The sequence below is a fragment of the Ornithorhynchus anatinus genome, chromosome 6, assembly GCF_004115215.2.
Source record: "Ornithorhynchus anatinus isolate Pmale09 chromosome 6, mOrnAna1.pri.v4, whole genome shotgun sequence".
In the NCBI taxonomy this organism is placed as follows: Eukaryota; Metazoa; Chordata; class Mammalia; order Monotremata; family Ornithorhynchidae; genus Ornithorhynchus; species Ornithorhynchus anatinus.
The window spans coordinates 1,675,102-1,687,734 of record NC_041733.1 but is presented as its reverse complement, the minus strand read 5'-3'; the positions used below and the strand labels follow the sequence as shown (position 1 = coordinate 1,687,734).

Sequence of the window (12,633 nt, the reverse complement as noted above, 5' to 3'; positions counted from 1 at the left end):
TTGGAAACTGCCCCCAAAATAGGGAGAGCTAGAAAACACCCCTCGGCGGGGCCCATTTGGGGTGCCCCTTTCCGTTCCCGAAGAGGCTCAGCGGACGCGTTCGAACCCATCGACGGGGGCTGCCTCGGCAAAGTCAGAAAACCGAGCGGCCGGGGCCTACTGGCCGACGCTTCCCGACCTTCGGGGCCGGCTCCAGGAGGGGAGGGGTGGTCCAAGAAGGGTGCGGGGGAGGTGGGGTGAGAGGCGAGAGGGATGTCCGTTTCCCATTCTCGGCCGACAGGTTCAGGTTTTCAAGCATAAACCTTATTTCGAGAGCGCCTGAAATCCAACCTCGTCCGTGCTCTCAAGCTTAGGGAGGATTCGAACCGTGGGGCCCACAGATCTAGAACTAAACCGTTTATCCTGGGGCTCCGTAAACCTTTCGGAAAAAAGAGGAAAGTAGCCGTTCTTAGACGCCGGTTGTTCTCCCGCTGCCACAATTTGCAGATAGCGGTCCCTTTCCACGAGTCTCCCGTGAAGGGTAAAAAGCCGCAGCGGCGGGGAACCCCACCGTCCCGTGGCCCCGTCTGCCCAGAAGCCGTGCCGGGAGGCCGGAGGGGGGGAGGAGGGGGCGGGGAGGGCATCAGACGATGTCTTCCGCGTGTTCCTCAGCGAAGCGCTGCATGAAATCCTGCGTCCGCCACCCTCCCGAGATGCCCCATGTGTGTAATTCTTTGCTACTAAAACCTGTGTTTGTGTGTTTTTTCACTAGCTATACTCCTTTTGCTAATGGCCCCAATGACACTCCCGAAGAAATCCTCTTACGGATAGGTAGTGGGAAGTTCTCTTTAAGCGGTGGCAACTGGGACACGGTTTCAGATGCAGCAAAGGTGTAAATATATTTTGTTGTACCTTTCATTAAGCATGCGAATATGATATCACGGACCCCGACTAAGCCGCGTTTGAAGTGCCGACTAACCCGGCCGGCCCGGGCATTCGATTCCGCTTTCGTGCTTCTGGGGTTGCCGGGGTTTACGTAAGCCCTTCTGCTTTCGGCGGAATGATCGTTTTCCTAGCCAGCTCTTAGTTTGGAAGACTCCCTCGGCCACGTATGGCAGATGAGCGTGAAACTGCTCCGAAGCTCAAATGAGAGGTGTTTTTTCACCTTAAGTGAATCGGAATAGCATTTCTCAGGTTTGAGTACCGTTTCCGTACATTCAAACTCAAGCCTCCTTTTGGAGCTGACGGCACAAATATCTAGAGATATTTCTCCCCCCCCCCCCGCTGCACGCACCAAAAATATCTTGATCCTTATAAAGGACAAATTATCCTCCTAGCTGGACAAAATGGTATAAGGAGCTTAAGCCGGTGTGTATCCGAAATGGATAAATGAAGACCGAGGGAGACGGGCCCCGGCCACCGACCGTTTTGCCGGAGCTAAAAATTGGACTTGACAGACAGAGCGTGTGATTTTGGACACCTGTGGGGAGCAATTGATGCGTTCAAATTCGTTGTGGGACAGCATGTAGGGTTCCTGAATACCCTGTAAAATAATAGCTTGGTTCACACCGTGCCGGTAGAACCCACCCCATTTTGGGCCTTTTATCCAGCTTTCCCCGAGGGGCCGGTGGGGCAAACAGAAAGCGGGCAAAACGTAAATGTGGCCTCCCCAGAAGTGTAGAGTGGATGTCGATTTCCCGGTCAGTTTTGGTTCAGCAGATTGCTCCTTCCGAGGCGCGACCACCTTATTTAGGAGCGGAGGGCGACTCTCCTCGCGGAGTAGAGAACTCGGCCGACGGAGCGGGGTCCGGTAGCCAGGACGGATCCCGATGAGGCCCCACGGGCCTCTCCGGCTTCCGGAGACGGGCCAGTGGTCACGGCGCAGCGCTGAGGACTCGCCCCTCTCTCCCAGGCTCAGCTCCCTCTGTGACCCCCTGGGCTTCGGGCTCTCTCTTCGTCCCCTGGGGCTTTCTGCTTACCCGGCTGGAGCGGCCACCTGCCGTCAGTCCCGCTGCCTTCCCCCGACTTCTCTTTCCATTTTCCATTCCACGTCGCCGGCCCCTCTCTCCCCGGGCTCCAACTCTTCCCCGGTCCTCGCTTGAGCCGCACGAGCGGCCTCCAGCACCCGTGGGTCTCGGGTCTCTGACCGGTCCTCGGAGCGGCCCCTCTCGGGGTCACGGTTCACGTTGGGTTTCACTTTGCCTCCAGCGGACTCGGCGGACTCCAGGGAGGAGTCCCCGACAGAGGCTGAGGGAAGCGGCAGAGGGGGAGGGGTGACCCTCATCCTTCCTTCTCTGGGGATAGGGCTAACTTAGGCTGCGGGCTCCTGGCCAACAGTTGACGGTAGCCACCGAGGGCCCCCCCCCCCCCCCCCCGGGCAGGCCCCTCCCACGCCTCAAGATAGGGGGAAGTGTGGGCATGCGGACTCTCCCCGCTCCAGGCAGGTGTGAGAGGAGCCCGGGGTCGGGGAACGTTTTTCCTGGCTCCAGCACTGGGAATGAGTGCGTTTTTGCAGTTCTCTCCAGGGGATGCCACCCTGTCTTGGCCCAAGCCTGACTTGGAACGGCTTCCAAAGGAAATGTTTCGGCTGCAGATCGAGATCCGCCAAAGCCCAGTCATTCACGTCTTTCTGAAGGGGGTCCCGATCTCTGTATAGGGAGCTTAGCTTGGCCGTAGTCCGAGACGATTGGAGGCCGGGGAGAGAGCGTGGAGTCTACGCAGACTGTCCCCCGTCTGAGAATTAGAACGCAAATGAAGTCAAACCCAAACGATTTTAGTTGGCTCGCTTTTCCCATGGAGGGGGCTCTCCTAGCCCGTGGGATCCAGCCCGCACATTGGCATGAGGAATGGCTTCCAGGCAGGCGCACAATCACTTTCAGATCCCCAGCCTCTTCCCCGGGGAGGTTTGTCCCCGCTTTGACCCCACGCAATCAGTCCCCATTTTTCCCCCGTTCGGCTCGGCGGGTGTCCCCCTCGGGCAACTGAAAAACAGCCAGCCCGGTGGCGTCCGTGAGTCCGGCGGGAGTCGCGAGGGAGATGGTTTTCTTGGCTGCTGAGAAAATCCAGCGACTCCCGAGCAACCTGGCTTCCGTCTGTGTTTCCTCCTTAGTCCTGGCTCGTCCGCCAGCTAAAACCCGCCACTCTCTTCCGAGAGATGGTTGGTGGAGCCGCGAGGCCCCTTAGCCGAGTCTGGCCGCCTTCGGGCGTGCGTGGCACCGTCACCAGGCTCCTCCCGAAAGCAGCCGCAGAAGGGCCGAGCCCCAACACCCCCAAACCACCACCCGGAGGCAAGTCACAGCTCCAGAGTCCCTTCCGGTGGGGCTTGCCGTAGGGCCGTTCAGTTTGTCCGCTCCCTGTGCCGCAGAGCCCTTGGGCACTTGTTTCCCCACCTGGACCTCTCCAAAGTGAGACCCGAGTCAGTGTTCGGACGGCTCAGGCAGAGGGTGGTGACGTTTCCGCAGCCTGGGGGTGGCGTTCACCAGTCCGCAACCACCCAGGCAGGGGACCGCCCTGCCGTCAGGACCGTTGAGCGAGGCAAGGGGTAGTCAGCTCCCTCTCCCCCGTCCCCGAGATCTGGGATCTGATTGGAGGGGCGAGAGGGGAGGCATCACCTTGGGCTTTCTTAGCGGGAGCCTCCGCCCAGGCCCCCCAGGAGCAGCCCCGACCCCTGGGGGACGTCACAGAGCCGATGCCCGGGGCCTTTTTGAGGGACGGATTGTCTGGGGCTCCGGCGAACCTCTGGCCCTCCCAGTTGGCTGCCGCTTTTGCCTTTGCTCGTCTTTGCTCCTGGCCGGGTCCCGGGTCCTTGTTGGAACGGGCCGGTCTGCTCTTCCCTCTGGGCCGCCGTCCCTCTCCGCTCCTCACTCCGATACGCTTCTTTACGAGCTGCCGTTTCTACCGTGGGGCTCCGTCTTACCCAGCCGCCTCTCGGTGGGGATCGACGGGATTGACAGAAATCCAGTGCCGTGCCGGCAGCCGTTTCCTAGAGAGAAACCTGTTGAGCGACTGCCATTGAGCCCCGTAGTAGGAAGTTGGAAGCGTCAAAGGACAGGAGGAGCCAAGCTCCCGGCCCTGGGGGAGCTTACGGTCTAGCGGGTTCTGACAGATACGTGCATTGTTTATGGACGAGAGAGGAAGAGGGAAAGGGGCGAGGACACGATGGGGAGACGTGTCATCTGCCAGGGCGGACGGTGAAAACCAGACCACGCTCTGCTACCAGATGCCGTAGTGGGGAGCCCCCCGGACCCCTCGGTTCTTTTGGCCGGTAGTGTCGTGTACTGCTGGGGGAGCGGTCCAGTCCAAAGCCCGTGGGAGAGAGAGATTAGGAAAGTCGGACTGACCGTAGGATAAATAAAATTACGTATCTCTGCCCATTTAAACTACCTGCGTGGCTCAGCGTCCATTTGACGTCGTCAGCCTGCTTTTTCTCAGATGAAATGCAAAAGACACAGAAGCACTGGGCAGAGTGGGCTCTATTTCGTTTGGCACGTGTCGCGTCGATGTTTTGAGCAGTGATTTTTTTCTGCCGCAGTCACGGGTGTGGAGTTGCGTACCTGGCTTGACTTGGGCCTGCTTGTTTTCTCTCCCCCTTCGGACGCAGGACTTGCTGTCCCACATGCTCCACGTGGACCCTCAGCAGCGATTCACCGCCGAGCAGGTCCTCAAACACTCGTGGATAGCCTGCAGGGACCAGCTGCCTCACTATCAGCTCAACAGGCAAGACGCGCCCCATCTAGTCAAGGTAACTTGCTCCCGGCCGGCCCTCGGGACCACCTAGACCACCGGCCCGCAGACCCTGGGGCGGGTCCCAGGACGGGGGGAGCCATCCTGGGTGCTAGGCCCAGTAGAAAGAGCCCGGGCCCAGGATTCAGAGGGCCTGGGTTCTCATCCCAGCTCCACCATTTGTCTGCTGGGTGACCTTGGGCCAGTCCCTTTACTTCTCTGTGCCTCAGTTCCCTCATCTGCATGGGGATTCGATACCCGTTCTGCCTCCTGCTTAGGCTGTGAGTCCCACGTGGGACCTAATTGACTTGTCTCTGCCCCTGTACATAGTACAGTGCTTGACACATAGTATGCCCTTAACAAATACCACAGTTGTTATTGTTATTGTTCCCAGTTGAATTGTGCTTACTGAGAAGAGAACAGTTTCCCCCATTAATTTATACATCATGGGATTCATTGAGCACTTGCTCCTTACTAAGCGCTAGGACCCACACAAGATAATCAGATGGGGTATGACCCCTGCCTCTCCCTCTTACACCCCCCCGGGGTCCCAGTCTAGGAGGGAGGGAGGGCAGGGATCTTATCTCCTCATTTTCCAGAGGAGGACACCAAGGCCCAGAGAGGCTCGGTGACTCTCCTCGAGCCACCCAGCCGGCTGGTGCTAGGGTCGGACCGGAACCGGGGCCTCCAGCCGGCCGTCTCCACGCCCGCTCCGGCGGGCTTCGCGGCCTCCCGTCTGCGGCAGAACTGTCCCCTTAAAATGCCGCTTTTCGGAAAGTGGCGTTGACGCCAGGCGTGGGAAACGGAAACCTTCTTTTCAGTGGAGGCGGCGTGGATCCCGAGATGTTGGCGGGGGCCGTGGGAGCCACGGGGGCCTCTAACGGCCTCCCGCCCCTCGGTGGGGACGGTCACGGTCGTGGCGAACCCGCCCCCGCGAGGGGAGAAGCGGGGTCCGGGTGGTGGTCTCCCTCGGCCGCCAGCTGCTCACGCCGCGACGTGTTTCCCCGTTCCAGGGCGCCATGGCGGCCACCTACTCGGCCCTGAACCACAAGACCTTCCAGCCGGTCTTGGAGCCCGTGGCCGCTTCCAGTTTAGCTCAGCGGCGGAGCATGAAGAAGCTGACGTCCACGGACTTGTAGGCGAGCGCTCCGGCAGGGCCGCGACAGAACTCGGGACGGCCGCCGGCCCCGCCTGCGGGCGACGGAGCTTCCCGCTGCACTACTTGAAGACTCTGTACAAGTCCTTTTTTTTAGAAAAGATGAAAAAAAAAAAACCCTGGCCCTCGGGACTCCCACCGTGTCGTCCGCAGGCGCTGTCCACGTGTGCGTTTATTTCAGTTGACCATTAGGCTTCGTCATCCCGACCGAGAGGCGTTTCCGTGTTCGGGCTCGGAGAGGACGTGCGGCCGGCGGCCGCGGGGAGTCGGCGTTCCCGTTCCGCCGGAGGCGGGGGCGTCGCCAACGATCGGCGGCTCCGGCACCGTCGTCTCCGTTCGCGGGTCGGGGAGAGGGTCCCGGCCCGGCCGCTGGATCCCGTCATTTCCCCCTCGGTGGCCGCGCCAGGGAAGGTAGGGCATCGGGAGTGAGCAGGGGCACCGTGGCGGGGGTAGCCCTTTGCCCGGGGAGGAGGGCAGTGAGGCCCAGGGCCGGAGGGTCGTCTTAAGGACCCTTGGGGTCTTGGGTGTTAAACCAGGGGTCCCGTGGTTTAGCGAGTCCTCCCTACGCCTCCCGGTGGGCCCGTGGGATCGATTCTCCCCCTGACCCTGCCCCGGTCTGTAAAGGGCGCCGCTGCTTCGGGCCCGCGGGATGCTCCGGGTCACCCGGGATCGCCGGATGCCGCGGCCGAGGCTTTACCGTCATCCCCGTGGGCGGCCGAGGCTTTGCCGTCATCCCCGCAAGCCGCCCGTGTGGCGTAGAGTCCGCCGCGCCCCGGAGGGCCGCGGCCGGGACCGCGGCCCGGTACTGTGTCAGGGAAGCGGAGTCGCCTTTCACGTGGGAAGAAGTTCTCTGCACGAGCCACCCCTCCGACGGAGCGCGTCGCCAACCAAGTTGGCCGAATCGGTCCGCGGCCTCCGGTTAGGCATTCGGAACCGCTTCCGGCCGAACCTCGTAGCCCCGAGGCCCTGGGCAGAGATGGCAACGCGGCCTCCTTCGGCGGGCTCCCGGAACCGCGCCCGTCACCCCCCGGCGGGCCGGAAGGGACTCGCCGGTGTGAACCGGGCGGGAGCGGCTTGGGCTTTGTGAATACTTGTGAGCTGCTTGTGAGCACCTGGGGTTCCGTTGCTGTGTATTTGGGTTCACGCCGGGAACAGGAAACTTACTCTGGAGCACTGATGTACTGTGCGATTTAGGCCGGGAGACTTATAGGTTTGGTATTTCATTAGAAAGGAAAACGTGTACGGCTGTCTCTCTCTGTCTCTGTCTCTCTCTCTCTTCCCCCCACCAACCCTCCCAGCACTCCAGGAGCTCCAGGGTCCCCCCCGGGCGCTCTCCCTTGCCCTCGCTTGACTGTACGGCCAGCAGTGTCTGCCCAGAGGGGCGGGTGGGACGGGCGGCTCCCGCCCCGCCGTCCCCTCGCCCGCGGTGGGCTCCGCTCGCCGCCGGGATCGGCGGAGAAGGGTTTTGCTGGCGGTGATCCGGGAGTGGCCAGGCCCTAGAGAAAGCTCTTTTCTCCGGCCTGCCCCTCTCCGTACCGCTCACTCGGAGCCAAATAAAATGGGCACGGGGAAAGGGAATTGCCCAGAGGCGGTCTCCGAGTTTTTGTTTCTACCTATTTAAAAAAAACCAGAAAGCTGGTGTTGGCAAAGGGGGGGTTTCCGTTTAGGTTGCCCCGGGGAAAGGTAGGGGCTTGAGCCCCTCACGGAGCCCGGCCCTTGGAAGGCGAGCAGGGTAGGAGACCCTATGGGAAGGGGGAGCCTGTGGCGGGGGGGGCTCGGCGGCCCCCACAGGGGAAGCGGGGTGCGCCCATCCTGCCTCCCGCCGACGATTCCAGGGTTGCCTGGACCGGCGACCGGCACCCGGGGGGTGGGCAGTGATAGCCAGGCTGTCCCCCCCGCCCCCGCCCCGGCTTCAGCCGGAATTCAGAGGGTGGCCCGGGCGGGCTCCTCACGGGGAAGAGAACCGGGGTCCTCGCCGCTACAAGGAAACGTCACCATTTCTGCTCAGACCAACAAGCGTTAGTCCTAAAGCACATCTTAGCGTGAATAAACTCAGGAAAAACATTAGACGGTTCGATGACGCAAATCGCGGGGTCCGCTTTTGGAGCGGAGGCGATTTCCACGGGGCGTTTCTCCGGTTGGGCTTTGTGTTTACCGAGAGTCGGGCGAGAGCTGCCGAGAGATGCGCGTTTCCCTGCTTATCGCATTAGGGAAAGTTAGCCGGCTATTTTATGGAAAAGGTGACTGTCCCAGTCACCTCGGAAAGACTAGATAGGTCTTCAGCCTGTTTTTTTAGCTCCAAGAATGCTTCAGAATCGAGCGTACGGACTTTGAGATAGTTACTGTGATTGGTACTAAACTGATAACTCGTTTCCCCTGATAGTATCCTAGTATGAGAAAACTTTGACCCTTGAAATTGTGCCCTTCCGGTGTGCTCAAGAAGTTTTCACGTTCTTTACCTACCCGTCCCCTGCCACCCTACTCCACACACATACACACACACACAATGATACACAAACACACATGCACAATATCGCTAGCACAAATGGGTTTCCCCTCTGTGCGGGTAGAGAAATGAGGCCCCGGGAAAGGTTGCGTGTCAGTCGGGCGACACAGCAAATCGGTGGAGGGGTCGGGACCTAAACTCCCACTCGCAACCGCAGACCCGGAGCCCCTCCTGCTCAGTCGGGGTTCTGGGACGTGGCGATGCCACTGCAGCTGTAGTCGGCAGCCGTTGCCCCGGAGGCGTCGGCTGCCCCCAGGCCTGCCCGAGAGCGCGGTCCATCGCACAGTGGCTCGGCGTGTTCGGAGGTGGGCTCGGTTTAAGGCCGACGCGACTGTCGGGGAGGGTGCCGCGCTCTGACCGATCCGCAGAATGTCTGGGATCCCGGAGGAGGGGCCGCCCCGCCTGAGACCACCCGGCTCCGCTCCCCGTCGAGGTCCCAGCACTGCATGGAATTGGAGGAGCGGGGTGGCGGGGTGGGGCCCCGGCAGTTGTCAGATCTTCCCCATTGCCGGAGCCCCCGGAGGGACCGGGCCTCGGTTCTGCTGAACGAAGGCCCGGAGACGGGCCTCCAGGTAGAACCAGGGAAGCAGCCAGCGACGAGGAGGAGGAGGGCAGAAAGTTGGCTCCACTTGAGCAGGCCAGACCGGGGGCATAGAAGCCAGTCGGCGCCCGAGAAGGGGGCGGGAAGCGTGCCCCGCGCAGATGACTCGGCTGAGAGACGGGCACCCTAAAGGTCCCGCCTTCTAGTTCCGGGAAACAACTCCCCGCTTCAAACGCCGCCCCGCTCCGAGAACCGCCCCGCGCACATCAGGACCTTCGTAAGCGTAAGCGCTCTGAGCCACGTGCCTCGTTCCGTTCCGCAACTCACGGGCCCCCCGCCGAACCGGGCTTCGCTTTTCCCGCCAATCGCTGGGGGTCGACGGGCCGAGGGCGTCGGGGTCACCCTCCCTCCGGAGTCCAAGGCTGTGACAAGCGGGGGTCCTGGGGGGGGGGGGGGGGTCCCCGTGGGAGCGGCTCGGCACCGTTTTGTGCTGCCCTGACGAGAACCGCCCGACCAGAAGCCACCATTTCTCGGGCTGTCCCTGCCGCGTCTTGAAACTCTCGGCCGAATGTCCAGATCCCGTCACAACCGAGCGACGAGAACTCCGTCTCGAGTTTCAATTCCATAGTCGAGTCGTGGGGAGGAGGTTGGGGTTTGTGGTGTTTTTTCTTCTTTTTTTTTTTTCTGGTTTTTTCGTTCTTCGATGAGGAATCGCAGGCTTTGTGGGGAGACACGCACAAGTGTGTTTTGTGTGTAGATCGTGTACGTGTGTGTGTGTGGGGGGGCGGGGGGCCTGGACAACATTTCCCAAGCACTTTGGCGTCCTTGCACTGATCCTCCTGCTGGTGACTGTGGCCGCAATTTTCCAAACGGGAAAGGGCATTAGTGAGACCTGTGTGCAGTGTAATGGACGTGCTGCCCAAAGTACTTCTCAACGGCGGCGATACCGACCGACGCGGCGTCCCCAGCGATCCGATACCGAACCGCTCATTTCCCGCTCTGAACAGATTGTGGATTTTGTATCCCCTTCTATTTATTTCTTTTAAATTTGGGGGGGGGGGGGGTTTGTTTCCTTCGAAGCTCTGTATATATTGACATTAAAGTTTGCCTCGTATTACATTCTCCTCCTCGTAAGGCTGAATCCAGTTGTGCGTTCTCCAGTCCGTTTCTCCTCGCACAGTGCTGCTAAGATTGCTTTCACTTCGAATTATGACATGCCAAAGACAACACAGAAAATTGTATTTATTTTTGTTCTTGTTGAAACTCTGTGAGCAACGATGATGAAGATAACCATGTTGATAACTGGCATTCTATGGGTACTAGAATAAAAAGGCTGCAAATTTATAATACTTTACAAAAGACCAAACTCTGTGATTTTTGCGGGCGGAGAGTTTTCTGAAGCGGGGCGGCCTCACCTCAACAAGCCCGGCAGCGGCGACCCGCTCTTGGGAGCCGGTCGCACGGGAGCGCTGCGCCGCCAGGGTCGGGGCGCCGTCCAACTGGGTATCTGGCACGGGGAGCCCCCCGTCCCCTTGGCCGGGCCTCGGATACGCACGGGATTGGGCCGTGAACCCCGGGGGGCCGGGCCTCCTGCCGACCAGAGGGGCGTTGGACGGTGCGGCTGAACCAACCAAAAAAAGGGACAACTCTCCTCTGTCCTCTAGGCTCCTCGTGGGCGAGGAGCAAGTCGGCCCACTCTTTTATATTGTAAGAATCGCGGGGTTTATTTGTACGGTCTTGTCTTTTGCTTTCGAGTCATCTCTCACCCAAAGCGACACCCCGGATACGTCTCTCCCAGAACACCCCATCTTCCTCTGCAGTCGGTATCTGAAGATCCAGGAGGGGCTTACCGCCGCGTCCCGCGCGGTAAACTTGTATCTCCGCCCTCGACTCTCTCCCGTGCCGCCGCTGCCCAGCACAGTTGAGTTTCGCCTCGTAGCTGATTGCCTTCCGCGCGCCAGCCACTGCCCGAGCTTGGAGTGGAACGGGGAGGCCTCCGCTTCCTCCCGTAGTCAAGACCGGTGGAGTATTGGAAACTCTCCAGACGCGACCCCGACGGGGGGTTACCGTCGCGAGCCCCCGGTTCGTACCGACCGGGACCTTCCTGGACCGAGGGAGCCTCGGTGACACGTAACCAAGGTTACTCTGGAAGGTTTTTTTTACTTTGTTTTACCAGGGTGCAAGGGAATGACACGTACCCACTCTCACAAACTCCACTCAGGGTCCAATACCCGGCTGCTGGTCAAGAACGCCCGTTCCGCCAGTGCTGCTTCTCAGCTTCCAAGTGCTGCCGCCTTCCGCTGCTTTCCAGGCTGCTCTCCTGCCGCTTCAGTGCTCCCTTCCCTCTGGCGTGCTTCCGCTCCGGGCGCTTCCCTCCGCGCCGATTCCCGCCTTCCCTTTGCGTGCCATCTCGTGATTCAAAACGGCCACCTTATTAATAATAATAATAATAATGTCGGTATTTGTTAAGCGCTTACTATGTGCAGAGCGCTGTTCTGAGCGCTGGGGGAGATACAGGGTCATCGGGTCGTCCCACGTGAGGCTCCCAGTCTTCATCCCCATTTTACGGATGAGGTAGCTGAGGCCCAGAGAAGTGAAGTGACTTGCCCACAGTCACACAGCTGACAAGTGGCGGAACTGGGATCCGAACCCGTGACCTCCGACTCCCAAGCCCGGGCTCTTTCCACTGAGCCACGCAGCGTCGCAGCTGTGGCTCCGTGTGGCAGGCTCCGGTCCAGGCCCGTTACTGCGTAGAACAGGGAGAGAGAGCCATCCCTCCTTCCGTGCTCCGTCCCCACAGGCCAGCAATCACCTGTCTCAGGTAGAGCCCATCATAATAATAATGTTGGTATCTGTTAAGCGCTCACTATGTGCCGAGCACCGTTCTAAGCGCTGGGGTAGACACAGGGGAATCAGGTCGTCCCACGTGGGGCTCGCAGTCTTCATCCCCATTTTACAGATGAGGGAACTGAGGCACCGAGAAGTGAAGTGACTTAATAATAATAATAATAATAATGTTGGTATTTGTTAAGCGCTTACTATGTGCCGAGCACTGTTCTAAGCGCTGGGGTAGACATAGGGGAATCAGGTCGTCCCACGTGGGGCTCACAGTCTTCATCCCCATTTTACAGATGAGGGAACTGAGGCACAGAGAAGTTAAGTGGCTTGCCCACAGTCACACAGCCGACAAGTGGCAGAGCTGGGATTCGAACTCATGAGCCCTGACTCCAAAGCCCGTGCTCTTTCCACTGGGCCCAAAGTCACACAGCTGGCAAGTGGCAGAGCCGGGGTTCGAACCCATGACCTCTGACTCCAAAGCCCGTGCTCTTTCCAGTGAGCCACGCCGCTTCTCAGCGCCTCAGCGCCATCAGTGCCTTCCCCAGTCATTCATTCAATAGTATTTATTGAGCGCTCATTATGTGCAGAGCACTGTACTAAGCTCGGTGCCTCGGTTACCTCATCTGTAAAATGGGGATGAAGACCGCGAGCCCCACGTGGGACAACCTGATTCCCCTGTGCCTACCCCAGCGCTTAGAACGGTGCTCGGCACATAGTGAACGCTTAACAGATACCAACATTATTATTATTATTGGAATGTACAATTCGACAACAGAGAGAGACAATCCCTGCCTGCCCATGGACGGGCTTACGGTCTCCTTGGTGGTGTTTGCGGGATCACAAACAGTCACTAAATAAGGCAGCTCGTTGTGAGCTCACCGCAGTTACTTG

General features: G+C 59.8%; 1 protein-coding gene across 6 annotated transcripts in view; it reads left to right on the top strand.

Moving 5' to 3' along the window:
- RPS6KA6 (ribosomal protein S6 kinase A6) overlaps positions 1-10,263 on the top strand; it is a 91,231-nt gene extending 80,968 nt beyond the window's left edge. For 5 of the 6 annotated variants that reach the window (XM_039912312.1, XM_029067204.2, XM_029067202.2 and 2 more), the window contains 3 exons: positions 752-869; positions 4,580-4,720; positions 5,715-10,263. In XM_039912312.1, coding sequence (XP_039768246.1) covers positions 752-869; positions 4,580-4,720; positions 5,715-5,840 — 385 coding nt within the window. In that variant the 3' untranslated portion in view covers positions 5,841-10,263. The remainder of the gene's footprint in view (positions 1-751; positions 870-4,579; positions 4,721-5,714) is intronic. The other variant, XR_003760460.2, reaches the window with a different exon arrangement.
- Positions 10,264-12,633: the final 2,370 nt, after the last annotated feature.